The sequence below is a fragment of the Cyprinus carpio genome, chromosome A9, assembly GCF_018340385.1.
Source record: "Cyprinus carpio isolate SPL01 chromosome A9, ASM1834038v1, whole genome shotgun sequence".
NCBI classification, from domain to species: Eukaryota; Metazoa; Chordata; class Actinopteri; order Cypriniformes; family Cyprinidae; genus Cyprinus; species Cyprinus carpio.
The window spans coordinates 15,922,300-15,946,925 of NC_056580.1; the positions used below are offsets into that span (position 1 = coordinate 15,922,300).

The 24,626-nt window shown below is 36.0% G+C and overlaps 1 protein-coding gene across 10 annotated transcripts in view; it reads right to left on the minus strand.

The window, feature by feature from the left end:
• LOC109082037 (syntaxin-binding protein 5-like) overlaps window positions 1–24,626 on the minus strand; it is a 130,632-nt gene that overhangs the window by 100,673 nt on the left and 5,333 nt on the right. For all 10 annotated transcript variants that reach the window (XM_042763756.1, XM_042763754.1, XM_042763759.1 and 7 more), the window contains exon 2: window positions 10,295–10,392. In XM_042763756.1, coding sequence (XP_042619690.1) covers window positions 10,295–10,392 — 98 coding nt within the window. The remainder of the gene's footprint in view (window positions 1–10,294; window positions 10,393–24,626) is intronic.

The following is a 24,626-nucleotide window of genomic DNA, read 5'->3' on the forward strand; positions in this document are numbered from 1 at the left end:
AACACAATTTCAGTCATGTTTTAGAAAGTCTTATTCAACTGACACTTGCATATTATATTTGACAGATTTTATTAGGAAAGAGACTGATAGAGGAAAGATGTGGGATGGTTCTGCTGGATCCACAGAAAGCTTTTGATACGGTTAACCATTCAATATTATAAGACAAAGTAAGTGCTTTGGGATTTTCATGAACAGTAAAATATTGGTTGGCTTCTTATCTAACAGGGAGAGTGAAGAAGGTAGATGGTTCAGTTGTGAATAATGGGGTTCTGCAGGGTAGTGTACTTGGTCCACTATTGTTTGTAGTTTATATAAACGATATTCAGGCTGCATGTGAGGGAAATATGTTTTTATATGCTGCTGCTCTTTTAGTCACAGATATGGGACTGAACGAATACAGGAGAAATTGGCTGAGGAGCTTGTTAAGGTGAAGGAATGGCTGGCTGAAAATGAGCTTTTATTACACCTAGGAAAATCTAAATCCATTATCTGTGGGTAAAATTATAAATTGCATAAGGCCAAGGACTTTTGATGGTTGATCTTGATGGTTATGTCCTAGCAAATATAACATTTGTTAATTACCCTGGCTGTGTTTGGATAATAATTTAAGTGGAGTAAATATTATTTGGAAAGTGTTGCGGAAAGTTAATGCTAGAATCAAATACATTGCAAGTTTTTTGTTTTTTTTCGTGACAGTTTAAGGGTGGTTGCTATAGGACTTGTTCAATGTCATTTTGAGTGTGCGTGTAACTCTTGGATGACTGACTTATCTAGTATGTGGATGGCAAAATTGCAAGACTAACAAAACAAATTGGTGAGATTAGTTTTAGTCATGTGGATAATAAACAGTTTCAGCTGCTTGGTTGGTTAACTAAAGATTGGCATTTTTTAATCTAAAAATGGTACAATAAATAATTAATAATAGAGCTCCAGTGTATTTTTATTCTTATTTTTCCCAGGTTAAATTAAGAGCTGGTCATTTTACTAGACAGAGCATTATGGATCTTAATTTATATAGGTTTAAGACTTTGTAAAATGTTGCCTTTGGACATTAAGGTTATGACAGATTATGAGGGTTTTAGTAAAAAAGTGAAGAAAATGTTTTTAGATAGCCTGTGTCAAATTTGACATATTTGGATTATTGCACAGTTGTGAAGTTTCCCTCTGTGGTGTGTGTTTGAGTGTGAAAATTCTATTTGTTTTTTGAAATTAGTATGAAATGTATGCCAAAAATGCATGTCGTCACAAAAAGTTCTTCTAATATGAAGGACCACAATGGAAATAAGTCTTGTTACTTTAATGTGTTATCCTTAACAAAAAAGTGTAATGCAGTTGTATTGTCACTTTTTATGTTTAATAAAACTCAAACCCAACCAGAAACTCCATAAAAGTGGTTCATACGACTTTTGCACTATATTTAAAGGTCCCACTAAACTAAGGCCCAATCCCATTTCTACCCCTTAGACCTTCCCCTTTCCCTTTTCGTTCACGTGAAGGGGTAGGGGTGTGTCGATTCTCTTTTGGTTAAAGGGGTAGGGGTAAGGGCTAAATAGCCCTTTAAACAAAGATTTTTCGGGACTACATTTCATAAACCATCTACAGCGGCAACATGGCTGCCCGAGCAAACAAAAAGACACATAAATGTAAGCATTATTTGGATTAATAAAGATTTTAATGAAAAGTAATAATTTGTTTTATGTTACATTCAATCCTGTTATCATATTTAGGGTCATGTCATTCAAAGAAATGTTTTCAAAAATCGCTAAAGTTTGAGTTGTACTGTATATATGTGCGTCTGTGCGTCTCTCTACACTGAGTGAGTTTACTTCAAAAACATTTTATCCTCTCATTGACGGAAAATAGAATGTAGCGAGTATTTAAACTGTTATTAATAAGTTGCGGGGCAGTGTTGACAAGTTTCTTTGCTCCTGGATGTGTGAGCTGTGCGATCTCCGACGTGTGTGTGTGTGTGTGTCAGTAAGCAGCGCATTAATATAGAATGGTAAGGCTCTAATGCACACCAGCACACTGGTATAGGTGTATTGTTGGAGCTAGATGACGTACTGTATGATGACATGTAACGGTGTAGTAGTGTAGTATTTTTAGGCCTAGGGGTAGGAGGTAGGTGAAGGGGTATAAAATAGATTTGGGATCGGGCCTAAATTAAGTTTTACAGTCTGAACACATTTTAGGAGAACCTTTATAAGATTTATTGAGCTTTTTATTAACTAATTATTCAATAAACCACTAAATCATCTATGTAGTGGTGCTTTAAAATTCCAAGAAACCAATAAACTGGATTGTATTGGACCAACAATCCTATATTGTTCCATCCAGGACGTTTTAATCTCCAAAGAACCATAGTCAACTCAAGCATAAGTGGACGACCAATATGTGTTTTTAAGAGTAGTTTAGCTTAGTTAGTTAGCTTTGAATTTTTTAAATATATTGATAGTATTAATATAAATTATTAGTACTATTTAAAAAAAAAAAATATTATTTTAAGTTATCCTGCAGCCTCTTTGAAGTTTGGTAAGGTTAAAAACTACCACACTATAGATTATAACATATTTATTGATCACAAGATCTAGTTGCTACAATTAACCACTGAAGAGGCTTTTATTCTATTGTAAGGAATTTTCGACTCAGTGTGAGTACACTTGAGTGTGTGTGTGTGTGTGTGTGTGTGTGTGTGTGTGTGTGTGTGTGTGTGTGTGTGTGTGTGTGTGTGTGTGTGTGTGTGTGTGTGTGTGTGTGTGTGTGTGTGTGTGTGTGTGTGTGTTGCTCGTGTACCAGTCAGTCAATCAATTTTTTTCCCTCCATCATTCTTTTGATCTGCTCTTCAACCTCTCCACCTCCACACTCATCAAGCCCATAGGCCTTTCTTTCAGTTGCTCTAATTGCAATCATTTCCACACAATGAACAAATAATGCCATTTATCTCTCTTTTCCATCCTTGCCTTGCCGCCACCCCCACGTTCCCTCCATCCCTCTAATAATCAGCCATTCCAAAACTTGACCACTCGATCAAAACGAGACCAGGTCAAGGAGGCCGTTCACATGCATTACACGCACATCAAAACAAAAATCAACAGAGTGTGCACACACACACATACACAGAAATACACAACACATAATACACCAAAGCAATTTTTACACTGAAGCCTGAAAGGACAGAAGCCTCAAGGACACAAAATCTAAATATTATCTTAAGTAAAGAATAGCCCCTTTCACACTGAGATTCCGGATAATACACGGGTAATGTGTCCCGGCAATTGTTCCTGGATCGTTAGATTTTGGTTCATTCATGCTGCCAGTGATTTCCCGGAATCTGTGCGTGTGTTCACACACAACCCGTAAAGGTCCCGTAATGACACGTGACATCAGGGTGTGACGTGTAATGTACGAGTCGAAAATGATAAGCACGTTAACTTTCACTTAAGCTGGCGAACGATCTCAGCTTCAGCATGGATAGTGAGGAGCTAACTGATCTCTGCTTCATTACAGTTTGCACATATTTGTTTCATCATGAACATTGATCTGCCTTCAAAACAACTTGTAAAAGAGTCGCACGATAACGTGCATAATCATTATGACACACCTTTTACGGCATTGGTTCTGGCGCTCGTTCTGGGACTGAACCCGGCAATGTTACTAGGTCCCCAACCCGGGATCAATCCCGGAATCAATCCCGGGACTGGTTTGCATTCACACAGAAGGCGATCCGGCAATTTTCTGGGACCAATGTACAGTGTGAAAGGGGCTAATGAAAGCCCTCAAAATCACACACACACATTACTCACACATGATTGACCTTTCTACTCCGCTGCTTTGAATATCTCTATGACCTTTCAATATATTCATAACTAGAAGAAAAATATCCACAACTAGCCTATATATAGTAAAGTATGTGTAAGTGTTTAAATTGTGGGGACCAAATGTTCCCAGATGGACAGTAAAACCAGAAATCACCTACATTTTGTGGAGCAGCCAATGGACCCAAGAGGAAATGACTTAATAAACATACTAATTGATGTTTTAATGAACATGTAAACATGCAGAATATTTTCTATGTAAGTTAGGGGAAAGAAAATATTATTAGCTCAGTATAAAACAACAGAAGTTAATGTGAAGTCCATATGTTATGATAGAAAAATTGTGTGCGTGTGTGTGTTTGTACTTGTGTGTACTTGTGTGTATGTCCTGTATCTTGTTGCGCCCATAAAATGCTCATTAATTTAATTAGCGGTGTTCACTATAAATCAGTTTAAATCAAATGTAATTTCTCTGCACAGGTCCCTTGCTACAGTCTGAGTGTGTGTGTGTGTGTGTGTGTGTGTGTGTGTCTGTCTGTCTGTCTGTCTGTCTGTCTTAATCGTGGGCATGGAAATTTGTCCACAACACAAAGATTTGCTAACAGGATGAATATTAATGATGCTGGTGACATCATTGTAATTCTTGCAAACCGAATTGTGATTGGCGTTCTTTTCTTCCATTTATTTAGCCATAGACCTTATATAATGTTTGACAGGAATGACAATGGCTGCGTTTCCATCACCCTGCTTTTATGCGCATTTTGAAGTATCGCATCAGAATCGAGTGATGGAAATGCTGAATTTCAAATAAAAATGCCTTGATTCGCAAAAAAAGTTTTTACACTCGCTTGCGGTGGTTTTTGACTTGTGCAAAAAAAGTGTTAATGCGAATAATGGGAGATGGAAATGCATTTTGCGAATAAATTCGTCCAAGCGCATCAAAAAAGTCATGTGACTTTGCGCTATGGAACAGTAAATCCTGACTAACCAGCGGACCGATCTTGTTCCACAGCATCTGAAATGTTCTTAGTGATGTATAGTGCCAGTTTATCAGGAAGTGATGATTTTGTCCTCTTTGACTTGTTGGAAGGAAATGGTGCTTGTTTGCAAATGTTTTGTGCGATGTTCCAATTTTGCGCATAAGTTAAATTTACAACTTTAGATGGAAACCCGGCTATACCATGTACCATTGTAAAGAATATAGTCTGAATACAAAGGCAGTGACTCGTACATGTTGACTCTCGTGCACAGGTGACAGAAAGCAGGATGTGTTTTAAGTGTCTGATATGCAGAACCAAAGCCTAAAACCTAGACTTACCTAAAGCATTAACACTATTCTAATGCTGCAATGATATTTCCTTAAGGAAATAGTGTATAAACCTCAAAAAGAGCAGTGAGACATTTCAAATGTCTGAGCTGGACATGACAATCATAGATCCCTGTCAGTGGTGACAAAATGTTGCCCCTGTATCCCTCCTTCGAGTCCACACTTTGGAGAAGTAATGCTGCACAGACTGTAGGGGAGCAGTTTGCATCAGTGCAGGCTCAGCAAAAGTGTTCAGTGAGGGTATATAGTAGCCATAATGGGGAATCAGAACCTTAAGACACTGGAAGACTGCAACATCAAGTGCCCCATTTGGTACAGGAACATAGTGTTTAAGGGTTTCATGCATAAGCATGAAGTCTAGTCCACATTAAAGCTTATTGGCCAACATTCACAAAGGGACTGTAAATCGACCAAGCAGTTCGCTTTTTTGAGACATCCAGAACAAGGTAAATCTAAAATCAAATATAATACAATTCAAGTTTCTAATGCCCACCAAGGCTGCATTTCTTTGATCAAAAATACAGTATTGTAAAATAGTATTACAACGTAACTTGAATATTTAAAAATGTAATTTATTCCTGTGATGACAAAGCTGATTTTTCAGCATTGTTACTTCACTCTTCAGTGTCACATGATCCTTCAGAAATCATTCTAATATTATTATTATTAAAAATAATTAAAAAAGAACAGCATCAAAACAAAACATTCTGGAAACTGTAATACATAATGTTCTAAGATTCTTTGATGAACAGAAAATTCAAAAGAACAGCATTTAAATCAAATAAATAAAAGTGCTGAATAAAAGTAAACATTTCTTTCACAAAAACAAACAAAAAAAAACTTCTACATAAGTCTAACCAATCTGATTTGAAAGCAAATTTTGTGTACTATATGTATGTATGTGGTCATGATAAAATATGAGATTAATTGAAAAGAACAAATTTAATGTTAAAATCAAATGTAAAAAGAGAAAGAGAATTTAAAAAATCAGCATGAGAGAACTAGTGCAAAGATTTGATAAATATTAAGAGAGGCTATAAAGAAGGGTGACATATTGTCAGCAGGAAAGATGACAGCAGCGTGCTAACATTCAGCGTTAGCGCTAAAATCTCAGCATTATTTACTGTCACTCTGACCACACGCACAAGACATCTGTCATTGCATTGGTGTTTGTGCATGTTACTGTGTGGCTGTGTTAGATCTGTTTGGATGAGCGTCTGAGTGCGTGTGTGTATTTTGCCCATCATTCCGACATTAACTAGACAGGGGGGTTGCAGTGAACTCTAAACGTGCCCTGCCTAATAATGAAAACAGTTCCTGCTCTTTGACACTCTCTCTCTCCCCGCTCCAATAAAAATTAAATAGAAGGGGGGGGGGAGTGATGCAGAAGGTTACATGACTCCACCCACCTCTGTTTTTGCCATCTCACCAAAATTCATCATCACTCCAATACCAATTCCTCTCTCTCTTTCTCTTTCCGCTAGTCCGCTTTGATGAGAATCGACAGCTTATCACAGAGGAGAATTCTATTACCTGTTTGCATGTACTGTACGCACTTACAATCGCTTGCGCACATACAAACGTATAAACTCTCTGAGAAATGCACATTAAATTGAATTACGTCTTTGAACACATACATGTGCACACACACACACGGGTAGAGAATTATATTACCTGTTCGCATGTACAGTACGCACTTACAATCACTGGCACAAATACAAACTTACAAACTCTCTGAGAAATGCACATTTAATTGAATTAGGTCTTTGAACACATACATGCGCACACACACACGGGTAGAGAATTCTATTACCTGTTCGCATGTACAGTAGGCACTTACAATCACTGGCACAAATACAAACTTACAAACTCTCTGAGAAATGCACATTTAATTGAATTAGGTCTTTGAACACATACATGCGCACACACACACGGGTAGAGAATTCTATTACCTGCCCCCTATTGGACAGTAATCAGTAAACAAAAAGCAGCCCATAGTGCACCCGTGTCACAAAGAAGATCATTACAAAAACACCAGAGATGAATGACACATATGCTCAAAGGTGAGAGGCCCATGTTTGGAAGGGAGTCAACTGTCGCCCTAAATCATGCACCAATGCACAACTGAAAATAATTTAGCATGCGATGCCAGTGAATTGACCGCTACAGGGTTGCTGTTAGAGAACTCATGAGTCATGCAGGTGATGCTGAACTACGTGAACTTAGTGGCGTTAATCGAAGGATTAATACTGTAGAATTTCAATAAAATAAATAATTGAGCAACTCAAATATCTACATAATATCACAGCACATAAATAAACACCAGACTAAATATTAAAGCATACAAATCCACTTTGAATACTAACAAAGTATGCTCCTACTCACAAATAGAAACAAATGCTGCGTACCATCCTGTAATTTGGAATTTGGAAAGACTGAAACATATCCATTTCTTTTTTACCTCCTATGGGTCCCATCAATGTTCAAGCCAAACCTACACAACTGCAAACACTAACGCACACACAAGCAGCCAGCATAATCAGTTAAGACTTCGTTACATCAACATGACAATTACATTTTGTCCCTACTTACTGTAGGTCAGGGGTCAAATTCATTTGCACATGGACTGAGCTAAATTTTTCATGTATTTTCTCGAAGCAAAATCTTAAAACTGTTTCTTGCCCATGTTTGATTCTGTAACATTGCTTCCTTTCCACAAGCTCAGAATGACTTTATAGGATTAGAAAGAGATTGATTATTTGTCTTCATTCATGGAGCTTGTGCAGTTAGCTGACTGCAGTGAAGTGAATGCCACAACAATCTCAGCCCTGCATTCTGCCACCCTGCCAAGATCTGCATCAGAACACACACACACACACACACACACACACGCATAGATGACATCAACAAATCTGGTTAGTATGATGTGCTACTTGCTTACTTCAGCATTGTGCCTATTTTTATACACAGTACATTATGCAAGCATATCTTTTACATCTGTCAGCTGTCTTTCTTTCCTAAACTATAAAGAGAGACACTAATTTAATATATATTTACAAATCTTTCTAAAATGAACACAAATGCAAACTCATACAAACACACACACACACTAAGTATTCTCCTTTAAAAATGATTTGCAGACAGTGTAAGCAGTGAGTGCACAGAAAGGTTGATAATCAATAGTGCTGTATGAATGTTTAACTTTGGGGTCAATACAGAGCTCTGAACAAGAACTAAAGTGGTAAATAGTGGCAAAGGTGATCTCAATGTAAAAAATGTACTATTACATATATTATCAAACATGTTAACACTTACAGTACTTTTTAAAAGTATAGGTGAGACTTGGTGAGATTAAGAGACTTCTTTTTAAAACACACACACACACACACACACACACAAATCTTACCGACCCCAAACATTTGAATGGTAGCGTGTATATTACAGTACATAAAATAAATCTCTAATATTGACAAATAACCAATATATGTAGTACCCCATATATTGTGCATCCTTAGACAAACACTACACCCATATGTGCTTGTTAAGCCTTTTTTTTTTAAACTATGGGCATTATTATGCCCAGTACTCCTTGCAGTGTATGTAAGGCAACAAAATACAATGATGATCTAAAATTTTTGCACACAGTGAGTTCTTCACAAGTCCATGCCAAAACTGTCAGTTGACACAGAAATAACTCCCAACAGAGTCATAGCCCCTTCTTTTCATGTCTCATTAGCATGTAATACATATGGAAGGAAGGATAGACAGAATGACAGACAGAAACAGCAGAGGGGGGAAAAAGTATCTTGAAGAAAGAGAGAGACAGGGAGAGTCATGCTTTTCACAGTTAAGTAACACAGTCCATAGTTATCTACGGTAATGACAGGTCCATAATTAGCACAAAGCTAATTCACTGTGATGCAAAAATGGCCTACTATCTTTCTTTTCCTCCCTCCTTTCATCATTTCATCTGCCACATGATTTCTGGGCATTTCTTCTCTCTGCTTCCTGCTTTGTCTGACTCTCTGCACACAGACTTTGTTTCCTCAGTATTGCAAGGAAACCTCTTGTGATAAAATAAATAAATATCATGATCATTAAGGACGAACCAAAAAAAATTAAATAAATGTTGATTTTTATAAATTTTTTTATTATTTTTATTTTTTTATTATTTTTTTGCAGGAAATGTTTCCAAATCATAAAAAACTCCAGACACTTACAGCTATACAAGTGCTGGAATCAAGTTAAAGGAACATGATTCATTTATTCATGCGGGAATAAATCAAATCACACATTTGCTTCTAAATTCTCTTCTAAATTATGAGAACTATCTCTCTTTTGTGAATTTATATTCATTGCATCTGTATTGGAATTAATACTTTTAATAAGACCAACATGGAATCTGCTGACTTTGCATTTTCTATGTTTGGGGAAAATCTTCAAAATTTTGTGGAATGTATTTAAATGTGGAAAGATGTAGTAAAAGTGAGTCTTATTAACCGCTTAAAGCTTTTTAACTTTAAATGTGCTTCAGTACTGCTCTTCGCAAAGTAGCTGGACCTTCTTTTATTGTTAACAAACATGATGTAAACACATGAGCACGAATGACTGAAGAATTTTCCCGGCAAATCGAATCAGGCATCTCTGAAAATAAAACAGTATTGCAGGCTTACTGGTAAGGCAAGAATACCGATCTGACTCAATAATTCATTTGCTGTGGAGTTTTGCAGACACAGATTCCATGTGGGCCTGTTCAATAATACTACCAAAGAAATTACAGAAAAAAATGCTAAGCTAATGCTAATATGGGTTTCTATTAGTGGCCAGTACTCACATTTATCCATTATTTATCCAGTTATGTTGGAACTGGGTGTTTCATTCTCTCTGTCTCTCTTTCTCTCTCTTTATTTTTTCTGTCAGTTATTCTCCATATTAATGCATTAGTAACATTGTGGGCGATTCCATTGGGAGTCTGTCAAATGGTCTTACACCCCTCTATGCCATAGGGAGGTCTTTAAAGCGAGGAAACATGACAGCATTAAACCTTACCTCCGACAGTAGCTATCCCAAAGCCCAAAAGTCCTTCTAAAGTCTTGAAATTACACTCTGGAGCAAACAGCATTGCATCACTTAGGGGGAAAATAAAGGATACAGCCGTACTCCTCCGGAACGAGAGCCAATGGCAAGGATCTTCTGCACCGGGTCAAATGCCAGAGCTGTGGGCTGATAGGGAACTCCATGACGCACTGTCTGCAGAGAAATGAAAACAGAGAAAACATGAAAAAGGGTGTGTTATGTTAAGAACAAAGTACTGTAGGCAACTTCAGTCATTCCCACATAATAGTGACACAGCCTACGGCCTGCCTGCAAACCCTGCTACTCTCCTGAGATCAGCTCATGAAACAATACTTCAGCTGCTTCAGCTGCTGCTCAGTGTGCAGCCACCCACTCCTTCCCCTCTGTTTCAAGATATATTCTGCAATATTTTACTGGTTTGGCATACACTACTGTTCAAAAGTTTGAGGTTGGTAAGATGTTTTTATGTTTTTTTTTTTTTTTTTAAGTCTCTAATGCTCACCAAGCCTGCATTTATTTGATTAAAAATACAGTGAAAAAGTAATATTGTGAAATTCACTTTTTAATTATTTTTAAAATAATGGTTATATTTTAAAAAATGTATTATTCCTGTGATGACAAAGCTGAATTTTCAGCAGCCATTACTCCAGTCTTTAGTGTCACATGATCCTTCAGAAATCATTCTATTATGCTGATTTGCTGCTCAAGAAAGAGCCTGTTTATTACAGAGCTACAGTAGTTACAATAATTGATGTATAGAATAATATAAGACGAAAAAATATACATAATTTATTCTTCTCAAACTTAAGACATACTTTTCAGATTTTTATGTAAAACTAATGCTCAATTACTTACATAATATACAAGATGCTAATATACAAGCTGAAAGTTACCATGTAAGGTGAGGGGGGAAACCTTATGCACCTCATTTTACTCTTCAAAAATTTCAAAAATGTTTACCAAAAGCTAACTATTACCAAATTTGCCGTACCAAATTAAAAGCCTCTATTTTTTTGGTTAAGTAAATATGTAAAAGTGCAAAGTTCAAACTTTATCAGTCTGGCTGCATTAACAGATTCTGGCATAGGATACATAAACAACAGTACTGAAAGCCTCCCACAGCTCATAAGCGTTTCCACATTCTGTTGCACCTGTCCCCCTCATTCAAAACAATTTAAAAAAATTTTCCAATCAGCTTCCTTTGCTATACCTTCCATAATTCAGCTGCTTTCTGTCTGCAAAAAAAAAAAAAAAAAGTCTCTTCACCTGCTAATGTTTTACATTATTTTGATAACACAGCACAGGTCAAATTACTCAAGTCAGTAAAAGAACAAACAGATATGGCCTGCTACGTAGTTTACTGAAAAGCAAAATCACTTGGGATTTAAACCCAGGTACCTTTCAATTACACAATCATAAATCATCAAAGATGATGATCAGACCAAATCATTTGACTGAGCCACTAAATCATATGGCAGTTCATGCTGCCGCCATGCTGACAACACTCCACTTTCCTTTTCCATGTCTCCATGTCTACAATGGACATGGAGTCTATCTTCATCTCAGCTGAAGGTCATACAGCTGTCAACAGTTTCTGTGCAAAAACGATGGTCCCCTCAAGACCAACCATCACATTCATGGTCAAAATTGAACCAACCACCTAAACCAGCCACTTCGTTATCCACAAAACTGGCAAATCCAAAATCTTTTTCGCCGCTCCTTGTTTGTTTAGTGTCTGTTTATTTAATAACAAGATTACTCACTTCTCATTGGCCTTCCTGCATCTGCTACATGATCTCTTAAACATACAGTATTCAAAACATTGCTTCTCATATCAATTTCAATTCAATTCAATTTTAAAGTACTTTATTGCTCATATTGTCACAACAGCAATACACACAACCAAAGTAATAAATAATCTAAAATGAAGTATAATTAAAAAATAAAATGGAAATAAGCTATCAGTGATGCCAAAAACAAAATAATAAAATAAAAATAAAATAAAATAAAACACTTAGCAAGATTTTAAATTGATGCACGGTAGGTTAAGTCCCTTACTCGTGGGCCTGATGGTGATGGCTTGCTGCATGTGGGTCTTGCAACAGTAACCTTCTGGTTAAGAGCCCTGAGTTTTATTCTGTAAATCACACACCATTTAATCTCTACAACCTCTTACATGTTACACATTTGCACAAATTAAAGTTAAGATGCTGTTATCTGCCATTAGCAGACAGCTAAATGTAAGGATGGTCCCTGTGGAGCATCACTGAGTTAAGTGCTTTGCTTACGGACACAACAATGGCATGTGAACACAGTAACTCTTCAGTTCATGGGTTCAGATCAGTTAATCTATTCCTGCTAATCCACCTGCAACCGGTGTTAATCTCATTATCAGTAAAATTACTTGTCACTGTTACTTGTCAAATTATAAAATGCTTGTCACTGATGAGTTTAATCAGTAATAACAAAGGCAAAAATGTGCATCATGATGACAATTTAAAAATGCAAAAATTTGACAAGAAAAATAACACCACAAGATATTAATAATGCACTAACAATGTTTTTGAAGAAGAAAAATCTACAAAGAATATAAATGTTTTAGATAATGCAGTCAATAATCTGTTGTGTCTCCCAAAATGCGTAGTAAACATGCTTTTAGTCCCGGTGTCCTCTACAGTGGACATGTATGAAATCAACATCGTGTTTCGTAACAGAAAGTCATTTTTTGATTTGAAACCCCATAACATTTTCCTGAGATGTTGATTTATGACCCACAGTTTAAAAATTAGTCTGATTTAAATGATAATTACAAAATATTATCATATTTCCATAAGAGTGTCACTAAATTAATATCTGACATTTTTAAAGACTAGGGAGAGGGAGTGGTCATCCAAACATCCAAACATTTAATATCTCTGAAAAGGACATATAGACTTAAAACTGTGGCATGTATAGTTTAGAGAAATTCACTAAAATATAATGTCCTCATATGAGAATGCAGGGTCTCAGGAGGTTTAACATTAGGTGGGATTAATCGCAATTAATTTCAGAAAAAAAAAATGTGATTAATTAGTTATTTTTTTAAGGGGAGACACTGCAGGCAAAAACACAGTTTTTTCATGCACCTGTCAATTTTTAGATTTTGGGCTTTTTGGCTTTTCATAAAGTGTTTTTTCAGACTTACGGAAAGAAAACATCTAAAAGACATTGTTAAGTGTTTCTGTTATAGCACTTTATCTATTTGTGTCAATAGATTTCAATTACAATACACATTTTTAAAGGCTGTTTTCTCAAAATGAGTTTTTTCTCCAACACTGAGCCATAAATCTCCACTTCAGTAGCACTTACACACAACAAATTTTACATTTTTATTCCTGTCTATATTCTAAAGGTTTTTACAGAGGGATTTGTTTATATATAATTCTCTTGATTATATACAACATTTTATTCCCCCAAAAATTGTGAAAATATATTGTTTTCAAGTATTTTCTGAATTATGGAGTGACAAAAAGAGATACCCAGAATTCCCTCTGTAAAAAACATTTGACTCTAATATGTCAAAAAAATTAAACAAGAATTTTGAAACTGACTTCATCCAGTGTTCAGATTTTTGTACTAGAAATTTATGCAAATTAGCGCATAAATAATGCCTCATCTGCATATTTAAACATAACATTTTAGAAAACTTGTTATACAAAAAATGTTTGCAATTATCAATGTAATCAATCAACTTGGCAAGTAAGGCGATAACTATTAGTTATTTTTTTTACCCTATTCACCTGCAGTGTCTCGCCTTAATCGATTAACAGTACTAATATATATATATATATATATATATATATATATATATGCAGTAGGGGCAGCTGTGGCCTAATGGTTAGAGATTTGGACTTGTAACCAGAAGGTCGCAGGTTCGCGAGTCCTCTCGGTGCTGGCAGAAGGTGCGCAGTTGTAGGTGGGAGGGAGTGAATGAACAGCGCTCTCTTCCACCCTCAATACCCATGGCTGAAGTGCCCTTGAGCAAGGCACTGAACCCCCAGTTGCTCCCCGGGCGCTGGATCTATAGCTGCCCACTGCTCCGGGTGTGTGTTCACTTCTCACTGCTGTGTGTGTGTGTGCACTTGGATGGGTTAAATGCAGAGCACCAATTTCGAGTATGGGTCACCATACTTGACAAATGTCACGACTTTCACTTTCACTTTCATTTGTTCTGGTTCTTGAATCTGATTGGCTGAGAGTCTTTTCCAGTGGTGCAATATTCCAGTAGTATCAGCACTACTTGTTGTCGGATCGATACTGTCAGCATTTGTCTCAGTGATTGTCAATGGCAGAAGAGCGAACCTGTTATAATTCTAAAATATTATTACTGTTATTGTGTCAGAATGTAGTGTGTAAGAAATTTTCAGTCAAGAATGTAGTTAAGACCTATCAAACAAATTTGTTTAGACGTTTTTGAAGATGTAAGCTCCAGGCCGACAGCGTCCCTTCAGCGCTCATGTACCCGTCGACAACAGCTTTATCTCGGCCAGTCCTTCAGGAATTTGCCTCTGGCTCTTATGTAGATGGTGTTACACAAAGTATTATTAATTTTGGTTATTTTAAATGGCAATCTTTGGTCTTATTAATCTATTATTTGATCCAGAGCAAATCGATTTAGCTACAGGGCAAAATTAACTTTCATATCTTTTTATTTTTAACATACAGCCATTAAAAACACATGGAACCTAAACCTTTCCTTATACCTGTATTAGCTGCTAATTTACATTTCTGCTCCTCACACCTGTCCACTTGTTGCAACTGGCATCACATCAGTCTCTAAATAGGCAACAAAACAATTAAAGTGCTTCAAAGTTCCCACACCTCTCACTAGCTAGTCATGTGCCATTTTACACAATGAACATTTACCTTGTTACACTTGCAGCAAACTGCCTGCAATCACAGTAATCAATTGAGCTGGTCAGGGGCCAGCTTCAAATCATGCCACTCTGAGTGCGTTTTATTTGGTGCACTGAACTGTACAGAAGTTGTCCAGAATGAGTGCTCTGAAATGAAAGAGCAGGTGCTGTGTCCACAGCCATCGGTGCTGGAAGCATGCAACAAGAGCCATCCACAGCCTGCGGGTCTGTGCTAGTGCTCTGGCGCTGGCGATGGCCACCACAGATGGTGTTGAAATCCATCACACATGCGGCTCCAGAGCTGTGACGCAAATTATGACACTGTCCAAAAATATTTTAGAAACAATTCTGCAGATTAATGTCCAATAGCTCCTGATTGGAAAACTTAAAGAGAGTGTAATAAATTGAAGGAGATAATTTGACAAATTGGGCTTTTTTTTTTTTCTTTTTCTTTTTTTGACTGTAAAAATTATCTTTCACGCACTTTCTCTCACACAGTTTCCCCATTTGTTTGGCTCCTTTATGAAGGTACGATCATCAATAATTCATCTGCATAGCTCTGGACTGATGCAAACAAGTACTGGATGTGGACAGGATAGAGTGATCACAAAGCAAGTGAAAGACACAGAGAGAAAAAGACTGGATGGAGTGAGTGCGATGTTCCATCCGTGGCTATTAAGCAGCTGTGACGAAACCGTTGTCATGTCCAAATTCGCTTGACTTGCGACTACGGTTGCAGGTTTATTGTCTGCTTATACAAACATTTGGAATCATTGGTCTGCGTCTGCATGGGCGTGGCTGTGTTCAATGTTTCAGTGTGTATGTGCGTGTTGCCTTATCGTCTCTATTAATCAAATGAGTGCTAATGAATGCCTCAGCATATAGATTTTCATTCAGTGCTCTGCTTTATTGCAGACTATTTAAGCATCCCCCTCCCATTCCCTCTTCATCTCTCGGTTTCTCTACTCTCACTCTGTCTGTCTCTCGCTCTCTCTCATACTGATATGGGATGTTGTCTCCGCTGTTTAGCTATTCAATTTCTCCACCCTGTTTCTACTATTCCATGCTGTTCTATCCTTCTTAAAGGGACAGTTCACCAAAATCGAAAAGTCTGTTAAGATGTACTCAAACCTGTATGAATATCTTTCTTATGTGGAACACACACACACACAAAAAAAAGATATACTGAACAACACTAGAAACCAATGAATTTCATTGTACAAAGAAATTTTCTTTTATGTTGTACAGACAAAAGAATGTCATACATGTTTGGAACGACATGAGGGTGAGTAAATGATGACGGAATATAATGTTTGGGGGGCAAACTGTACATCTAAGTGTTTGCATGAAGCAAACCAATTTTTTTTTTTTTTTTAAGTTTGGGGTCAGTCAGATTTTTTTACTCTTTTTTTTTATTATTAAACCTTTCCACAAAGATGCATTAAATTGATCAAAAGTGAGAGTACATACATTTATAAATGTTACAAAATGCTAGCTTACATGTTTAACTGTTTATCATAACCTAAATGTATGCTATATGGAAGACCAATGGTAAACAACAGTCAGAAAAAAAAAAAAAATTATTGTGATCATTTACATACTTACACTATTTTGTAGAAGTTTAGGGTCAGCAATATTTTTTATTTTTTATTTAATTTAATTTAATTTAATTTAATTTAAATTTAATTATTTTTTATTTTAGAAATTAGACACTTTTGTTCAGCAAAAGGGTATTAAGGGCATTAAATTGAATTTTGAAATTAAATACTTTTACATTTAATTTTTCCAAGGTTTCCACAAAAATATTAAGAAGTTGTTTTTAACACTGATAGTAATAAATATTTCTCGAGCACCAAATCAGCATATTAGAATGATTTCTGAAGACTGGAGTAATGACTGCTAAAAAAAATCAGCTTTGCCATCACAGTAAACAAATTACATTTTAAAATATATTCAAATATAAAAATTATTTTAAATTGTAATATTATTTCACAATATAGTTTTTACTGTTTTTGATCAAACAATTGCAGCTCTGCTGAGCATAAGAGTTCAAAAACATAAAAATCTCAATTTAAAACCCAAACTTTTGAATTGTATTTATCTCATTTACTTCTTTAGTAGCTTCTACCCATGATTAACTATCTTTCACACCACATGTCTAAGAGTAACAATCCTGAAAAGGGTTGTCAGGCCAGAACCACATATGCTGTGTGTGTGAGCATGAGGTAAAATGCTATTGTGCCAACCAAGGAGAAAATCTGAAATGATCCTCCTCCCCACCCCCCGCTCTCCAAATTTCTCCAAGTCATTCATACGGGCTATTTCAGCTTCCACATGCTGTGCATATCTGTCTATCCCTCTGTCTTACAGTTTGCTATATAATGCACAAAGGAATTAAATATTTCCAGTAATGCTGCTGGTCTTCTTTCAACCCATACTTCTGTCAGTAACTGATGCGATTCTGTGATAGAAATATAAATCTCTACATTAATAATGCCCCATATGGTTTTTGGAACTGTGGCTTTGTGACATTTTGTACTGTGTAAATGTTTTAATAGGGACTATGTGACTGAATGCTTTTATGGGTTTTCTGCATCAGCTCATGCTAGTAAGGAAAGGCGGAGTAACCATTAAGAACTGGATCTGTGGCACACTATCAATGACCACACAGAATAATAATTTCAATTCACTTCCTCTCTGTATAAAAACAAATAGGAAATGTGTTTATATGAATTACACTTAGGAAATACACTGTTTTGACCATAAATGCCATAAATGGACAGACCCAAAATATAAAAATACTTCATTTAATCAACCAAAAAGGTTTTTTTTTTTTTTTTTTTTTTTAACTATAAAATAAAGCTTCATGAAAGTATGATTAAAGTAGTCTGTACATATGGATATATGGAGCATATATGTTATCAATTTATTGTAACATCAATTTATTGTAGCCTTAATAAAATGTATTTATTGGAGACTTAACAAAACATCATATGCCTTCTATATACTACTTTAAATATTTCCCGTTCATTTAAACACACTCAAAGCTAAGTTAAAATCATTGTCTTTGTTAATCGACAGCATGATACAGATGCGGTACGCAGACATTAGGTTGAAAACAGCGCAGAATATTCCTCACACACAGACACTCACACACACACCCGACTCCCGCAGCTGGAGTCATGGTGGGTGGTCTGGGTTTGGCAGCTCTGCAGCCTTTAATCATGGGCTGGAGAAGAGGTTGACACACAAGGGGGCGCTGACCTCCTGTCTGTCCCAGCAGGGTGATGCGACCTGTGGCAGGAAGGAGACGTGGAGCCCCTGAAACCTCCCCGTATTAATGCAAACAGGCCCCATACAGCCCTCAAAGAGAGTCATTTGGCATTAAATATACATAGTACAGAGAGAGGATGAAAAATACATCTACTGGCCCCAATCTTTAAAGTCTAATCCATATTTCATTGCCAGAAGATCCATTTTTTTGCTCTTTTCCTCACCCTTTCTATATCTCTGGCCTTTGCCTTCAATTTTGGTTTTCAGTTCGTAGTCGACAACGTGTTTAATTCTGCACTGGAAAGGCACAGGAAGGAAGAGAGCAGCATACAGTAAAGAGACCTGGAGCAGCACTGATGTCATAGAACTCTCCAGAACATTGAGCAAGGGTCTCTCTCGCTCCCTCTAGCTCTATCTATCGCTATCTAATTACATTTCAAACCACTCTTTCTCCATTGCTACAAATATTCCAACACACACAACAATGAACTCTCTTTCTCGCTCATTCACTCAGCTTCTTCTTTCAGAGGGGAGGGCGGGCGAGTCTAGACCCCAATCTAAAAATAGACCACACATCCAGTGCTCCCATCCACCGCTCTGTGCCTAAGACTGCAGATCTCGCTGTAACTCGTGCGCTGTTTCTCTCACAAGCATTCACACACATCGCACGTTATCGTTTTAGCGATACAACAGGTATTGTCATACGTTCTCCCTGTCGACATCAGATCCATTCATATACATATATACATATAATCCCTTCTCTCTCACACACTTTATTTATACAACGACACAGCATTGATCCATTGCTGCAATGCAATATAACACAGTGTAAGCAAAAGACGCACTATATAAATGTCTGTTGAAATCATTACTAATGCAGGATGTATTAAAAATGTATTGAGGGAACTATTAATGCTACACACATAGTAGATGCCTTTTGCACACACAAACTGATAGTTTGTAATATCATCTGTTTATGTCAGAGCATATACAGTATAGATATAGATAGAGATAGAGATATAAAGATGTGTGTGTGTGTGTGTGTGTGTGTGTGTGTGTGTGTGTGTGTGTGTGTGTGTGTGTGTGTGTCTGTGTGTGTGTGTGTGTGTGTGCGTGCGTGTGTGTGTGTGTGTGTGTGCAATTATGCAAATAAAATGTCATAGATTTTTGTACTGTTTTGCTATTCTAAAAGTCAACACACATTACCAGCTTCTTTCTCAACTTTTGTCTTTTCATTTTTCCAAAATTTCATAACTTAAAAAAAGAATAAATGCCTTCTGCACATTGCTCTAGTAAACTTCTGCGGTCATATGTAGCAAATCTCTCAGAGCTGCCTGGTACATATGGTGAAAACACTCATACTGCTGTTCCCTGATAAGCTCTATGCCTTTAATATCCCACAATCTATCCGTACATGATTCAGGAAGAGAAGCTTCCAGATTGGCACTTTGTGGCGTATGACTCATGTGCATGAAGCTAGAGCTACATCCTCTCAATCCTTCAGCCAGAAAGGAAACAACTGAACTTTTGAGTAACTTTTGAACATTTAATGCCTGAGATTTCTGCTCAAATTGAGGGTCATATTCAATCTTAAAATCTCAGTTTCAAACTTATGATCAGCAACAAATACCATACTAGCTCTTGTGTTTGATGTAATAACACAGACAGATGTGTCTGATAGGAATAGGGGCAGGTCTAGTGTTACATAAAGTTACATAAGCACTTTCTAAAGTAGGCACTTTTACCTACAGCATATTATTACAGGAACACTGTTACAGACTAAATGTAAATGTAACTATCTAAATAAAATAAAATAAAATAAAATAAAATAAAATAAAATAAAATAAAATAAAATAAAATAAAATAAAATAAAATAAAATAAAATAAAATAAAATAAAATAAAATAAAATAAATAACTTTGGTACTTTGCATTCCATTTTTACGTCTCCTTTGAATTAATTGCTTATGTTGCACTCCTCATTTGCAAGTCGCTTTGATTAAAAGCATCTGCTAAATGAATCAATGTAAATGTAAATAACTCTGAAACTAATCTGATACATTCACTACTAACTGCCTAAAACAGTGACATAAATTAAAACTCCCAAACTTCAACAAATCCTGCAATTATTTCTTAGTCAAAATTACACAGATGCCAGCCAATCATATTCAAATTGCCAATTTTGTTTTCATCCAAGCTCTTTTTGTGCAATAGACATCAGCCAGTCCATGAACGTTTTGTGGGTGGTCTATCTGAGAATGAGACTAAGGCAGGGTGTAGGTCACTGTGTTGCTTCATTCCGGGGTCTAAGGTGTAATCCCTGCAATCCCAGAGGATAGATTTATTGCTTAGAGGTTGCTCTTTCAAAGATGTGTTATTTGGTGACTGATTAACCCCAGGCTGCTCAAGCAGGACCATGCCTGTAATAGTAGGCTGGGGACCATGCCTGTAATAAGTCCAATGTAAGTTTCTTTGGCAAAAAAAAAAAATAATATAAATAACAAACACTCTTCAGAATGTAGAAAACGTTAAGGTATAGAAGCAAAAACACAAAGCAGTAACACACAAAAAGCTTGAACTATGAATGCAATCTGACTCAGAATGCATCCATAGGGTTAGAAAAAGGACAAGGAAAAGGGATGAGAGGAGAAAGAAAGATTTCTAGCAAGCAAATAAATAAAGAAATAAATACAAAAATAAATGTGGCTTAAGGAAATATATTTATTTCAAATTGAATATATATATATATATATATATATATATATATATATATATATATATATATATATATATATATATATATATATATATATTATTTCACCCTCTAAAATAAAATTTTTATATATATGTGTGTGTATATATGTGTTATTTCTTGAAAATGTCATGTTTAATTCAATGTATTATTTGCTGTTTCTTTGTAATTATTTCAAACATTTATTGCCAATTTCTGAGTGAAAATAGTTTCAAAGTAAATTAATTTCAAAGTAACATTTTGTTCAGCTTACAAACATTTTTTTGTATTTTTACATTTGCATGAAAACATTATTAAGCATATTTATAATGTAATTTTTCTCATCCGCCCATCCCCTAATTATTCATCTAATCCCCATAATGTAAGGAAAACCTCACCCACATTTATAAGCTGTAACCCCAAGACACACGGTTATACAGTATCATTTCGAGAAGAAATTTCCTTTAAAATAAGGAAGATGTCTACAAATAAGGAAAGAATAAAACAAACAGAGCAGGATTCACTGTCTAACTACTGTCTATAAGAAATCTGGTTCAGTCAGCCTGAAATGGCATTAAGCCTCAAATCCAACATATAACGTTAAAACAATTGAGTGAACAGGAGGAAGACAGAAAGAACTGAGTGGTGGCTGGGTAGGAGGGAGGGGGGCTGATACCAGATAAGAGAAATGAGGCTCTTTTATTGGGTCAGTAAGTGTGCCATCGCCCCGGTGAAGCCACATGAGGGCAAACAGCTCACTTTAAAAGCAGTTCTGTCACCAATCAATTACAAACCAAACCATCATCCTGTACACACACAACAGAATATGACAGAAACAAAAACAATCAGACAAAATCCAGTCAAAAATACCAAGAGATTAAAAACAAACACAGCACAACATGAAGGTTAATTGAGAGTATTTGTTCTTTGAATGCCAACAATACTGGTAATTCGTCCGTCTATCCATCTAGTTTTTCTCAGAGCTGCTGTATACGTATAATATCTAAATGTCACTTGAACGGAATTTGTAGGCGCAGTTTGTTTGAGCCCTGCTGCTGTTTATGCTGCGGGCATCAAGCTGCGCTAAGATCGAGAGTTAAAATGCAATTACTGAGCTTACAAGCCATTGTGTACTTGAGCGTGCATGTGCATGTGCCTAACTGGATTTCCTTTCTACAGACGTATCAGCTATCCCTCACCTATCCAGAGAGAGAGATTGTTCAATGCTGAATCAGAAAGGGAGGCTATGGAAGGACGCCAATCACAAATGAACGCATCTGTCGGGTGTGATATCATCACTGACTTGAAACAAATATTGATGAATTTTGGCAGTGAGGTTGACATCGAGGTGAGGCAACAACTTCTTAATTGAGCACTGGATGGCATTTGAGGCAATCGCACAATTCGAGCCAGACGTTTGTCTCTTTCACTTTCACTGTCAATATACATGTTACGGTTATCAAGCCTGTCAGAAATCTGTCAGAAATCTAGGAAATCTGTTTACGCTTCTACTACTTTATATCTCCCACTTGCAACATTATTTCTCATAATTGCAACATTACATCTCACAATGTGACTTTATGTTTTGTGACTATATATCACAGTGTGACTTTTTCTTGTATTTCTTGTAATTTTGATTTGTATTGTATCTCATAATTTGTATTATTTACTATGCACTGTATAGTTATTGTTATTATTATTATTGTTGTTGTTAAAAATAACAATAATAACTGCAAATAACAAAATATTGCTTTTAATAAGCTTTTAAATACTGCCATATTTTATTAATTACAAACAATAAGCTTTTATAGGTTTTACTTTTAGGTGGCAACAGTCCTTGAAATTTGTTTAAATCTGAAAATGTAGCAGTTTAAATGCATCATGTTAAATACATCAGATAAATCTATCATTTTATGTAATAGCAGCTAGCAATGTTTTTTTTATTTAGTTCTTAACATCAAAACAAACACAAAAATACACAAAATCCTCTGTGTGAGTCACTAAACAACAAGAGAAAATGAAGGGGGATCAAAGAAGTGGAGTGGAAAAAGGTTTCAAGGATATAGATTGACTGAATAGGGCTATTCATTTATGGGTGATTACAAGAGCTGTTTGGAGTATTAACTATCTTAGCACTGCTCAGCCACTGGAGAGACAGCACAGAGTATGAATGATGGAAAGAAATAACAATCAGGTTCAAACAAGTGCCACCATATGAAATCATTCAATTCAGCAGATGTAAAAAAATAAGGAGATAAAGAGAAAAGGTAAGGGAGAGTGAAAGAAAAGATGGTTCAAACAACACTGACAGGAAACTCTATACGAGTCACTGCTACATGTCACTACTACACACATCTTTAGATGTCATTCCTCTCTCGGATAGAGAGTGCGATATAACTGTTCTGGATGCTCAGACCCTTCAATGGGAAAATCTACTGTGAGGATCTTCGAGATACAATGAAAGAAGTCTCTAATTCTCACCAAGGCTGCATTTATCTGATCAAAAATAGCGTACAAAAAGTAATATAGTGAAATATTATTCCGATTTTAAATGCAGTTTAAATAAATTGCAGTTTTCTATTGTAAAAAAATAAATAAAATGTAAATGTAATTTATTCCTGTGATGGAAAGATGTTTTTTTTTTTTTTTTTTTTGCAGCCAATTTCTTATTATTATCAATGTTAATATTATCACAACAGTTGTTGCTTAATAAAACTAATTTTATATTTTATTTCCGGAATTATTTGATGAATACAATTCATACATTTTAATGCATTCTTGCTGAAAAAAGTAATAATATTTAATTAGATTTTTTCCTTAATGTATCGGTGACTATATTTTGCTTTTCTAAAATATTACAATATATTTGATAAATAGTATTCTAAGAATAAACAAGGTAAAAAAAACTTTCACGCTACCATTCACAGTGGGCATAGAAAAGAAAAGAAATAATCACATTTTGTTGCTTAGCAGCCTGAAAGGAAGACGGACACATTTTTTGTTTTATCCAACTGTATTTATTTAGTGCAATTTAAACATCAACATCCAAGTGAAAGATATAACCCCAACATGTCAGAGGAAAAAATAAAAAAACGCAATCACTGAGCTGGAAAAAGGATCACCCCCTTGTGCCAGTATTTTGTTGAACCACCTTTTGCTTTAATTACAGCCTTTAGTCTGTTGGGATATGTCTCTGTCTCTACTAACTTTGCACATCAGACTTTGCAATATTTGCCCACTCTTCTTTGCAGACCTGCCCAAGTTCAGTTAAATTTAATGGTGAGCGTTTGTGGACTGCAATCTTCAAATCCATCCACCGAATTTCAGTGGGGTTTAAGTCTGGGCTCTGACTAGGACATGCAAGGACATTCACCTTTTTCTCCTTCAACCACTGTGTACTCAGTTTTGCTGTGTGCTTTGGGTCATTGTCATGTTGGAAGGTAAACCTTATTATGTTAAACAAGTAATTGTGTGCACATCCCACTTTCTAACAGGTACAGGACAAAAGAAA